Source organism: Maniola jurtina, chromosome 10 (assembly GCF_905333055.1).
Source record: "Maniola jurtina chromosome 10, ilManJurt1.1, whole genome shotgun sequence".
NCBI classification, from domain to species: domain Eukaryota; kingdom Metazoa; phylum Arthropoda; class Insecta; order Lepidoptera; family Nymphalidae; genus Maniola; species Maniola jurtina.
In genome coordinates, this window is record NC_060038.1 from 11,797,565 (window position 1) to 11,810,577 (window position 13,013).

A 13,013-nucleotide genomic window follows, 5' to 3' on the forward strand; every position below is an offset into this window, starting at 1 on the left:
ACGCCGAGCACTATTAACGTAAGACGTAAGCATGTCGGTGACGCAACCCTTAAGTTTTTACCCATCCCCAAATCCCAAAATCGCCCAACACGCCTAAAGAAGTTTTTACATCAAAAAACAAACCACCATTCCACACAAACATGACTTGTACAGTAATTAGATACGGCTAGCTTTAAATTTTATTGTAATATTTTCTTTAAAAAAAACGAATTTACTTATTTTAGACAAGGGAAATTCCAGGGAAATTCCCAAACGTTAAACCTATATATACTTCCACAAGCCGCTTTTTTATCCGAGGACTAAAAACTGCAAACGGTCCTTTCCATAAATTTTTAGCCATTTTTTGCCCATTTCGACCGAGAGCAAAAAGTATTCGTATAGAAACGAGCCATAATTGCTAGAGGGTTAGCAAGCTGCAAGCTGTAAATGTGTTAAGTGTTTATGCGACTTTTGATACAGTAAAATGGCTGCACAATTTTTAATGACGTGGCATTTGAAATTTAAAATTTGCTAACCACAAATTAAAAGGCATTTCGAGATATCATAAGTCACCGTCATCAACAAACCGTGTAGACTAACCTACTCGTACATCTACGAGTACTTACTTTACATAATTATAATTGAAGTCAGAGCGATCAAAATGGTCTTCTACGCAAAAAAACATAACTTCCTCCCAGAGTTGTATCTTACTGATTGTAGTGACACCAATTGTTCATCGAAGGCTCAACTGCTCTATTAGCTTTTAATTTATTTATTGGCGCCAACTTACATTCGCTAAGTCCCGCATGGCAACACGGTAGCGTGTACCATGGTGTACCCCTCGCGTGTTTATTCTACGTGACGATTTGTAAGAGCTCCACCATTTCTGCCCACCCTTTGGATGCCATTCAACCAAACCGATAGTTTTAGCCGTCAGAAGCCTTACGAATTACCGTAATTAAGTTTCAAAACGTGAACAGTTTTGTTTGTAAAATGACGTCATGTTATTATTTTCTTTACAAAGATATTCGATTCAATTCTTCCTCCATAGGCAGTTCGTAGGCTAGTGAATCTTTTTTTAAGCTAACATTTTCTTTCCAGGTATATCCTTAGTCTACATATTGGCCGTCCTACCCGGCTTGCTACCCTGGGGAAGCGGCAGTGGAGGTGCCGGAGCATGGTTCTTATCGCTATGTCATCTCCTCGGAGCCCTCGCACCCTGGTGTGGCTCGTTCCTGTACCATTTGTTCATGAACCACACGCAAGGCGCCAGTCTGTATCATCGGCTGTTGCAGCTGGACATGCTGGGCATCTGGGTCAGCCAGAGTATCGGTGAGTGATATTTTATTACTTACTTCTATGCCTCATGCTTAAGCATCTCGTCGGTGCTTTAATGTCCCATTAGTAGTCACCAGTGTTAATTATTTGTTACTACCTTACTTGGGTGGTACCCCACTTTAGGTCTTCAACCACGAGGTAACATTTTTTGAAAGTAGACTTCTGTTCATAAAATCCTATTTAATATTACAAACGCGATAGTTTGATGTATGGATGTTTGTTACTCTTTCACGCAAAAACTACTGGACAGATTTGGCTGAAATTTGCAATGGAGATAGATTATACCCTAGATTAACACATAGGCTACTTTTTATCCCGGAAAATCAATGAGTTCCTACGAGATTTTTAAAAACCTATATCCTCGGGAACGAAGTCGCGAGCATCAGCTAGTATCATATCTTTTTAAAACATCGTCTCTTCTTACACTGAAATATTAGAGTCTTACATATTATATTACAGTAGCAAGTTGGAGAAGACAGGAATGAAGGGTGAAATTTAATTAAGATTTAACATTGTACGTAGCGCTTAATTAATGACTGTGAAGCCATGTGGTGTCTAGTGAAGATAGTCATAATAATAATTTATGGTACCAAATTAAACTGTTATTGTGAGGAAGACGAGAGACGTGTTAGTTTTAAAATGTCAAACGATTACGCTGGCTAAGCAACGTTAAACCTGGTCGGTAACTAGACGGGTAACCCAATGTGGAAGGCTGAATTTGAGGTTTGATATATCAGTTTTGCTTTTATTTACTCATATCTCTTGACAACTTTAACAATCGTTATACCAACCCAATTTATTAACCATCCTTGTACTTCTATTCTATCCTATCTTCACTGTCCGAAACTTCTGGCTTCACGGAAGACCAGCGCTTCCCGCCACAGTCAGTGAATGCTGAGTGGAGTCCATTTCGGCACAACACATGATGAGTCTTATACGGAAGAATCGGTCATCATGGAGCCCACCGCTTCATTATCTCAAGAATCTCTACCATCATAAGATTAATGGAAAGAAGTCACGACTCTCAGCAATGACGGCTTCGGGCCCCAATCAAAGCCAAAAGTTGAATAATTTCACCTTATACCTATCCATCTTCTAATTAGTATCCACGTTCAAAAAAAGAAGGAAGTCCACAATAAGATGGGTATTTTTTTTAAATGCGCTCATAAATGCATGGATGTTAATATCGTAAGCCAAAAAGTGATCCTTTAATTTCTCTGGTTTAATATTCGATAAAGGTATATGTATATGTGCTCATAGAAGTTTCATCAAACGCTTTTTGCTTACCGGAAATTCTCCACTCCGCCGTTTTTTTTCTCTTTGACATAATATGTCGCTCATTCGCAAGGGAAAATGCGACGGTATCAAAGTAATAAAATTTATGATTCAATTTAGACGAGAGCATACATAAATGTTGTTGTAACTTTTCGCAGAATCTACGTATATTGTCCCTACCATCCCTACCAGTTAAAGACCGAAAGGTTTTTAACTAAATATATTCATGATATTCATGCAAAAAAAATCGCGTCGATCCGTTGCTCCGTTGCGACGTGATAGAAGGACAAACACCAATCCAATAAACTAACAAACAAACACTTTCGCATTTATAATATGGGTACTGGGTAGTGATAATATGGGTAGTGATTTATATTTCGACCCTACATTCACCTTCTTCCCTTCGTTCGGATCCCCACATCCTACCTAACTAAAGGTGCCCACGCACTCGAACTAAACTGCAACTGCAACTGAACTGCGCGTCGCGGCAGCGCGCTGTATGATATTCTCTCCAGCCGCGACGCCTAAGGTAAAATACCTAAGTTAAAGTCGGTAGAACAAGACTGAAACTGATAACCTTACCTACCTTCGTCCCTCTACGATGTGGAATCCCGCTAAGTGTAGGGATACATAGCTCAGTGTTTGCTTTGCTTGCGAAGTGCTCGAGTACTTACATAATATATAATATACCTATCTACGGATGACATGAGCCAATTTCCCACTAGCAAATGAAACGTGTTGATTGGATGAACTTATTAACTTGTTTTTTCTTTGTTTATTTTTTTAGTTCAGCATGTATGTATAGGTGTTAGCTGTAATAAACTGTAACTTTCTGTTCTGATGTGACATGACCGGAGATGGCTTTTATCTCCTATTCGGAGGGGTCCAGGCTTCTATCGCACTTCTAATTTTTTGGAATTATGTGCATTTCAAGTAATTAAATATCACTTGTTTAACGATGAAGGAAAACATCGTGAGGACTTGCATGCTTAAGAGTTCTCCATAATTTTCTCAAAGCTGTCGGGGGTATTATAATTTTTTAATTTACACTTGCATATATGTATAGATGTAGTTATATTGACCGCTTCAATGGAAAGGCACCCTAAGATCAGTTGTTTGCACTGCAAATTAATGTTGTAAACTTCTATGCATTTGTGTGTAATATATTTCTATCTATCTATCTAACCTCAGCCAGAAAGACCGCAGCACATAAAGCTCGGAGAAGGGGTTAGCCGTAGGGGTAGGGGTGAAGTTAGGAACAAACATCTGTTCCGAGATTCAAGCCGTACGAATGAAAGTTCCCCCACGGGTGTAGTTCTACGCGGCGGTATACGTTGTCCACCGCAATTTCACTTCTAATGAGTTTCCATTTTTCATGCAGATAGCTGTACTTAAGTAATAATGTAATATCTGCCCACTTTTGACTCAGGCTTGGAAACTTTACTTTAAATAATACTAGCTGATACCCGCGACTTCATTCGCGTGGATGTAGGTTTTTTAAAATTCCCGTGGGAACTCTTTGATTTTCCGGGATAAAAAAGTAGCCTATGTGCTAATCCAGGGTATAGTCTATCTCCATTCTAAATTTCAGCTCAATCCGTCCAGTAGTTTTTGCGTGAAGGAGTAACAAACATACACACACACACACATGCAAACTTTTTCCTTTATAATTTTAGTGTGAAGTGTGATTTATTTTAAGTCAGGTTTAATGTCATTTGCGGTACAACTCTGCTCTACTTACTGGATTTCATCGTCATTATCGTCAACCGATAGGCGTCCACTGCTGGACAAGGTCTCTTATAGAGACTTCCACACGCCATGGCTTTGCGCCGCCTGAATTCAGCGGCTCCCTTACTGGGTTATTAATTAATTATTCATTAAAGATATGCGGTAAAGCAAATGAAGAAACGATCGATTCCGTGCATCGCTAATATGCAAACAGACAAGGTGTCGACAGCTGTACCTACGTCCATCTAATTAAATAGTCAATACCGAACCGACTAGAATAACCTACACCACGGAATTGTATCTACCTACCAGGTATCACGATATCACAGTGTAAGTAAATACTTATACAGTGAGGCTTTGATGTTCAGGTACCTACAGATGAGCCGGCTAATAGGGTCTTGGACTGTAGTAATAAAATGATGTGATGTTTTGTATAGCGATACGGGTTTACCGGTAGGGTGGTAACTAGCCAAGGCCTCCACCAGACCAGTAACAATTTAGAAATTATGAATTCCCAAATTGTCTGTCGGGAATCGCACCTGGGACCTTCCACTAACTTATTCTTATTCTAAGTTCTAACACCATAGACACATCACTACTGCAGGGAAGTCATCAAAAATATCTAATAAATAACACACTGAAATTTTTAAGTTGTTACTTTGATAATCACTTTTCCATAGTAACAAAACAACTTTTTCTTAACAATCATGTTTATTATGTTAGGTAGGAAGTTAGTATGGATAAATTGGTATGCTTACAAAATTATTAGGTACAATATTATAGGTAATTATTTACGAGAATAATAAAATAAAAGTTTTATTATTCTCAAGAGGAAAACAACACAATGGCTTTTATGATAAATAATAATTTTCCTTAAACATGTTTACTGTAACCATATTCTATTGGTAATTACAAATTGTTATTACAAGTTACAAGTTGTGTGTATTGTTGCAATGTGCTGATAGTCATCTATGCACGACGCAATTAATTATATTATATTAATATGCCTATAATACGTTGTTGGTCTTCACACACATCGAATTCGATCATTGTCAGCAGGAAGGAAACTTTAAACCTCATAGTATGAGTTCTTAACAGGGCTCTCTCTGTCACTCGCTTCATACAATCGTAGTTCCAATTTCATTTAAATATTAAGCAACCAAAGTCCATGAAATTTTGCAGACATATTCTAGAAACTAATATCTGTGTCTGTGGTGTTTTAGATTTTTCTAAAAATATGTAGTTTTTAAATTACAGGGGCTCAAAGATTTGTATGTAAATTTTTAAGACCGCGTAGCTTTGAAACCGAATATTTTAACAGAAATCTGAAAACCACAGACATAGATATTAGTTTCTAGAATATGTCTGCAAAATTTCATGGACTTTGATTGCTTAATATTCAAATGAAATTGGAACTACGTTTGTATGAAGCGAGTGACGGAGAGACCCCTCTTAAATCTCTTCAACGTTGATAGAATTCAAACGTCGAATACAATAATGGCATGGATTTTGATGTATTTCTCCAAACTAAAAGAGTATTTGCAGCTTTTTCTTTTTAATAGTGCGAAAAAAGGACGGAAATTAATTTTAAATTTTAAGAGTCTAAATTCTAGTTCACTCTACAAACTTAAATAATAGGCTCACGATTAGCAGCTTACTTCACGAGGTTTCATAGTTCTAAATTAAATTAAATTAGGTTTGTCTATCCTTTTCTAGAAAAAGATGCGAAGTGCGAATTGCGCTCAGAAACAGTACCAATGTCAAAGTAAAACGGATCTAAAGATACCTACTTGATTTAAAGTCATGCATTCAATAGGCACCCCCGAATTTTATTTCGCAAGATTTCCGCTTGGAGCGCTGACTGTAGAACCATGGATGAACTTGAGCTTTACTTTGATGTTTGTTAAAAAAAAAAATGTTAAAGTGTTTCTACTTCAACTTTCCACGATCCCGTGAGCAGAAAAACGCGGATGCAAATTGAGTTATGCCCACGAAGAACCAAAAGGCTTAATTCAAATTAAGTAAGCGCACAAATAAAAGATTGATTTAAAAATTAGTTTTTTTTTTCTAAGAAAATCGGTTTCGTTTCATTTACTAAAAAAGCTCATCACTTCTACAATTAGAATGATATATTTAATCTCTACGTCCAAAATCCATTTGTTTGCGTGGACTCTTTAGAGTAATAAATTCAATGCAGTATCCATAGGTCATTAATTAAGTTAATCTAATGGCTTAATCGTGATTGCATAAATTATTATCATTGGTCGGGACATAATTTAGGTAACTACTATTCATCATACGTTTAAAATGTTTAAAGCTATAAAACTCTCGCAACTCACAGGTGTGACGTTGTCGTAATCTCAACATCTTAAATATGAAATTGCTCCTTTATAGTTTTACTAGCTGATGCTCGTGACTTCGTCCATGTGGACCTAGGATCTAGGACTGGCAGTCACTCTAAGTTTTTTATGAACCGCTATTACGGCAGAGAGTTGAAATTTTCACACAGTAGGTATGTATTTCTATTGCCGAATAATAAAAGACCAAGATGGCCACCATGCAAATTAAGCACATAGCCTTGTGCGATGCTACGGAACCCTTGATGTGCTAATCAGGCTCGTACTTGACTGGTTTTTTATTAAAATAACTTTTAATTCAGTTCAAATATGAAGCCATAGCAGGAACGTGTCCCCAGACATACATTGTAACAAACGGCAGGCTGTATCTGGGTCACCTTATTGAGGCGCACTCTGAGGCCTAGTACAAGTTTACACATCTCGACAACATCATAACTAAAAAGTCAGAGTAAAATGAACTTAAAGTACGTAAACTTTTACTTTCTTATTTATCAAAGTTCTAAAATTGAAAAAAATAACTATTACTACTGATTATTATTGTTTCACAGTATTTCTGTTTTAAATTCAGATAGTTGGGCATACTAAGACAAACACGTGAGTTAATCCGTCATACTTATACAAGGTGTTAGATGGTGTCCACTGTCCATGATGTGTTTAAGGCTTAACGAATTAATGACTAAGAATGTGTTTAATCTTCAACGTGACAACCTTTCACACAGCTGATTGCGCAAATGAACTCGTAAAAAACTTCAGTGAACTTGAAGGACTGTTTAAACGTTTGTCAAGTAGCAGAGGTATAACAAAATAATCCATGGCATTAATTACTATTTGGTACTACATACCATTTGACAGGTTATTTGATTTCTCAAACACGCTGTATATTTATAATGACAAGTTTTTGTATACTCGAAATCAGCAGCTCGATTGCGGTAGAATGACAGCTACAATGTCACGATCGCAATCACCTGTGATTAGTTGACGCTCGTTCATTAGTGACTACAATGCACTGTTGCAACAAGAATAGCATAAATTTAGCCAATAACAACAATTGCGATTGTAATAATGATTGATGCAGGTTTTACGGAATCGAGCTACTAACTACGTTATCGAAATGTGCAATCTCATACTAAGCCTGCTGCCCCTTCCCGCGTCGCTATCACGATTCGCGCTGAAGTTACTCTCCAGAGAAACTATTGCACTCTTAATTAAAAAGTTTAGCGGACGGTAAAATTGTCCGATTTCAATTTTTTATTTTTCTGTGCTAGATCGTAAATGAGCCAGTTAAAAATGTTGACGAAGCAATAATTGATTCTGGTTTAATCATGGTTTAATCCGGTGTTCGACAACTAGTCAAGTCAGCATCTTTTTATTAAACGTCAAAACACAAGCTTAGTACCTATGCGAGCTTTTATGAAATACTGGCATGTGACATATATATATATGTGTCATATTGATTTGACGTGGTTTTTTTAATCGATTTTAAAATAGATTTAATAACCATTAAAACTAACAAAGGACGTGGATTTTACGTATTTTAATTATTATCAATCTATTTCATAATCACTGAGAAATAATTTATTTTTGACATACGCAAATGGTGCATTATTGTCTCATGAAACAGGCATCAAGTCTGATTAAGGTTCGACGCATATTCATGGAGGCGAGCCGAGGCTTTTTGCTAACAACTTAAACTCAGCTCATTTGATATGCAGTTGAAACTGGTATTATAACATTCTCTTTGTGTATAAAAACAAAACACAAAGAGAATTATAGGACCTAAAGCTTAATTTGATTTGTTACAAGTGTAAATTAAAAATTTTCAACACCCCCGAGACCCCCGACAAATCATTTTCAAATAAATAATTATGTATATCTAGGCAACGTCCATCTTGACAGCTTGACATTTGTCAATTGACACTTGAATATTATGAACCTAAGGGTTATCTAACCTTCTTTTCTACAAGAAAACTAGAAAAGAGCTGGTAACTTTTAAACGACTGAACCAATTTTTTTTGGATTATAGCTAAGAACACTCTCGATCAAGCCAACTTTCAAACAAAAAAAAAGTAAATTAAAATCGGTTCATTCGTTTAGGCGCTACGATGCCACAGACAGATACACAGATACACAGAAACACAGAAACACAGATACACACGTCAAACTTATAACACCCCTCTTTTTGGGTCGGGGGTTAATAAAAACGCTGTACCTCAGCCCAACTCCACTCTGTGGATATTGCGCCTAATATTCATTATTATAATTAATGTCGACGACGCGACGTTGTCATGTGCATTTAGGTTTTTTAATTTTCCGTGATGCGTGGCCCATGTAAAACAAGCAGAGAGACGGACAGACAGATAAACAGACACACGCGCTTTCGCATTTATAACATTAAGTAAGGATATGGATTAGTAGGTATGCTGTAGCGGTATTTAACGATACAAAGGCATTTTAAAAGTTAATTTTAATAAGTAATGTTTTTATTATATTCTACCGTACACATTAAAAGTCCTGACCTAATTTCTGACTTCCTTCCAACTGCCACAAATGTCTAAAAAAACGTAAAAGGATCCAAACTTAATTAGTACCTATTTCACTCAGATAATTTTATCTGTTATCTAAAAAAAATACGAAGAAAGGCTTGTAACAGAAAACTAATAATACCTCCCTACAACAAAGGGACAGTTATTATTAGGCGCTTAAAAAATAAAGAGAAGAAGAGAAAATTTAGTTCAACAAAATCTTAAAGTCTTTGTAAGGCTATTACAGCGACCGGATATCTTACATTGAATACTAAAAGAGTTTGCTGAAGTGATTTTTCATGCTTACGGTACTTGAGTAGGAACGTCAATTTTGTTTCACATGATATTGGCCTTTTAAATTTGGCACTTTAGAGACGTTTAATCTAGGACTAACAGGAATTTTTTTCAATGTTCTTATAACTGCTCAATCTCTCTTTCTTTCTCTCGCTTTCTGTGCTCTACTTTAGATCTTTTTTTGATTCAATGTCATCGTAGCTTTGATTGTGTTCTCACCTGGTGATAAGTGACTAACCTAACCTAACCTGAAACGGATATAGCAGATTAATCAAATCTAAATCTCTAAGTGCCGGTTTCCACTTGGCATCCGTCGGGCCCGGATTTTAATCGGATGATCTAGTGGCAGCACATTTTATATGAAGCTATTCACACTTGCCTGAAACCGATTTTGTGTCAAAATGTAACTGGAACATCCGATTAATATCTGGGTCCGACAGCCGACAAGTGGGAACGGACTGTACCTAATTGGTTACCACGCATTACCTATGTACACCGGAATGTTTTTTCTTTTCCCACATTTCTTATGTACGTTAACGTTAACTACGGCGACACCTACGACTCTAGAACGCTGGATGCGGGAAACGATGTGGGAACGTCCACGATGCGACTCTATACCTGCATACCTACGCGACTACAACACGAATCGCGAAACTCATTTGCTAGTGCATTGTTGCTAATTACTAGATCACTAGACGTGTGTATCCAACTCTATAGTCGCGATCGAATCGCGTTATAGTCACGTGAGTAGGTGTGCATGGCGCCATTAGATAAATATCGGCGGATGTAGTCGCCACGCGGCTGACGTTCCTGCGCTTTGGTCGTTGAACAGTTTACATTATTCAAGAAGAAACACAAAAGCATATTATAATCTTATAAACTCCTACTTCCTTTCTATCCATTGTTGCACCGGGTGTCCGCTATATCTTTTACATAAAGCCGCAGGGATGTGCAGCGTTGGTTTAATGACAGTTTATAGAAAGCAATGAAACTTTTATGCTCTTTTATAGCTACAATAGCGTGCCGGTAACAGCTCGGATATGCCGTTAGCTTAAAAAGCTTATTACGTAGTAAGTATCTCTGCTTCGTAAAGGGCTACAAATAAGCTTTTTCATTGTAAGATTTTCTACCGACTCGGGAAACTTCAAATATGCAAGTACCAAATAATAATATCAAGATTTAGATCGATTTGTTATGGACTATAATATATTCATTTTTTGGAAAAATTTGATCTAATCTACATGGAGTCGGGCTGATTAGAAACTCTTAAAACTTTATCTGTGTGTGTGTGTGTGTGTTATCAAAGATCAATATAATTAACATTTAACCACAAGATCTCCTAAGACTGACCAAAAATCCCTTAGTAAAAGGTCAAAAATTTGCCCTTTAATTAAGGCTTGGACATCCCGAGGTTTGTCTAGACGTGACGGTGTTTCAGCTTTTGAATTTTAAATAAAACAATTCTCTATATTCATCATCATAATTTCAGCTTCTGTACGTTCACTGTGGGTGTCGGCATTACCAGGCGCCACCACACCCAGTCCACATTCAGCCACTTCCAGCCACCCTCTTGTCGCCAGTCAGTCTTGTTAAAAGGCATCCCTAGTTTTTACTCTCTATATTCAAGCGAATAAAAACTTTAAACTCTCCGAAAGATACACTTCTTTACGTTGGAGCCATCGCTAACCATATAATAATAATTAATGCAAAAGTGTGTTAGCTTGTTAATCATATTTTTGAGCAAACAAATATGTACGTGAATACTTCAAAATCTAAGTCCACGTGGACGAAGTCGCGGGCATCAGCTCGTCAAATATAAAGAAGTAGGACATAATTTTAAGATCGTCCTCGTAACTTCATCCGCTTGAAAGTCCACAATGTTTCTTACAATGGTCACTGTTGTTCAAAGTTTATAACAAGCTATGAAAGTTTTATACAATGTGGGGACAGAATCTCGACATTTCCCTCCTGACTAAAACTAAAGTTACAGCACGCGTAACTACGTATAGATATTATAGTGAAAAAAGAACAGTTACGTTGAGTTTTAGGCTACAATAAGCGCTAATTCTAGGTATTATAGCTTTAGGCATTCACATTCCTTACAAATTCCGCTTAACTGTTATGCAGATTCCTTTGTTGCTTTTTATCCAAGTACCTATATAAATACAACAATGAAAGTTTATACAATGGAAAATCGGATTTTATTAAAACGACGACATTTTCTATTGCGTGAATCTAGTAAAAACTAAAAAATAGACACAACAACAGGTGCGGTTTTATCAAGCGTAAAAATATTTGTTCCATTCTAAATGTGAGTGCTACGAAAGCTTCAATTGACATAAAATAAAACTAGATGTATTTTTAGTGCCGTAGGCTTGGTGTAGCACATCGGGAATGGCGTAGCTACTACGTCATTTTCATCATTCTGTGATTTTCATCACAGTGCAGCATACCAATCATTATTGTAAACCAAAAATCCTCATTTGTTATTAGGTCACTTTGGGAATAAACCAAGATAACGTCATACGCACTGAATGTGATAGACATACGAGTATATGTATATTTTTTGAATTATCGACAAAACACGACACACAGCCATTTTCAAAAACTGTTTCTAACACGTGTAAATTAAAAATTTATAACACCCCCGACAAGTGAAGCTTACAGTAACTAGAAAAGAGCTGATAACTTTCAAACGGCTGAACCGATTTTCTTGGATTATAGCTAAGAACACTCTCAATCAAGCCACCTTTCAAACAAAAAACTACTAAATTAAAATCGGTTCATTAGTTTAGGAGCTACGATGTCACAGACAGATACACAGCTACACACGTCAAACTTATAACACCCCTCTTTTTGGGTCGGGGGTTAAAAAAGAATGCTGTATAAGACCAAGTTAACTTAAAGTCGTACATACTCACTACTCAATCTTTTTTAGAAACATAATTAATAATTTTTTGAAAATTCCTGCGTTGTTAGCAATAAATGAAAAATTATTTCTTTTTTGCAGTGTTTTTTTACAAATATCTGCAACAGTTTTTCCTTACCGGTACGGTTTTGCCAACTTTACGACTAGAACTGAAACTAGGCCCAGAGATTTTGTAACAGAATTTCTTAGAGTAATATTCTACGGCGACCACTTTACTACCGATAGCACTCAACTGGAAGCATTTTCCAATTAGTCTGTCAATTTACGACAGAAAATAATTATTTTTCATTCGAGAAATATAAATACCGAACGATTCCCAGACATTTAATAAGCACGTTTCAGAATTACCACGATTGAGTAAATTGGAGAGGGCCTTTTGATAATACTGGACTTTATTGGAGCACTCTCAATAATAGAAGCTTTTGTCACATTTCGACGAAATCTCCTTGAATAACCGGCTTTAACGCCTACGTTATTAAATATCATAATTTATGTATACTTATTTTTCTAGTTCTAGCATTTTCCCGCGACTTTGTGTGTGTGGATTTAGGTTTTCTAATTAGAAAGTTCTCAAAATCCTTTTGAAATGGA

General features: G+C 36.6%; 1 protein-coding gene across 1 annotated transcript in view; it reads left to right on the forward strand.

Annotated features, from left to right (window-relative positions):
• LOC123868871 (progestin and adipoQ receptor family member 4) overlaps positions 1-13,013 on the forward strand; it is a 59,981-nt gene that overhangs the window by 18,227 nt on the left and 28,741 nt on the right. The window contains exon 2 of the mRNA XM_045911526.1: positions 1,081-1,311. Coding sequence (XP_045767482.1) covers positions 1,081-1,311 — 231 coding nt within the window. The remainder of the gene's footprint in view (positions 1-1,080; positions 1,312-13,013) is intronic.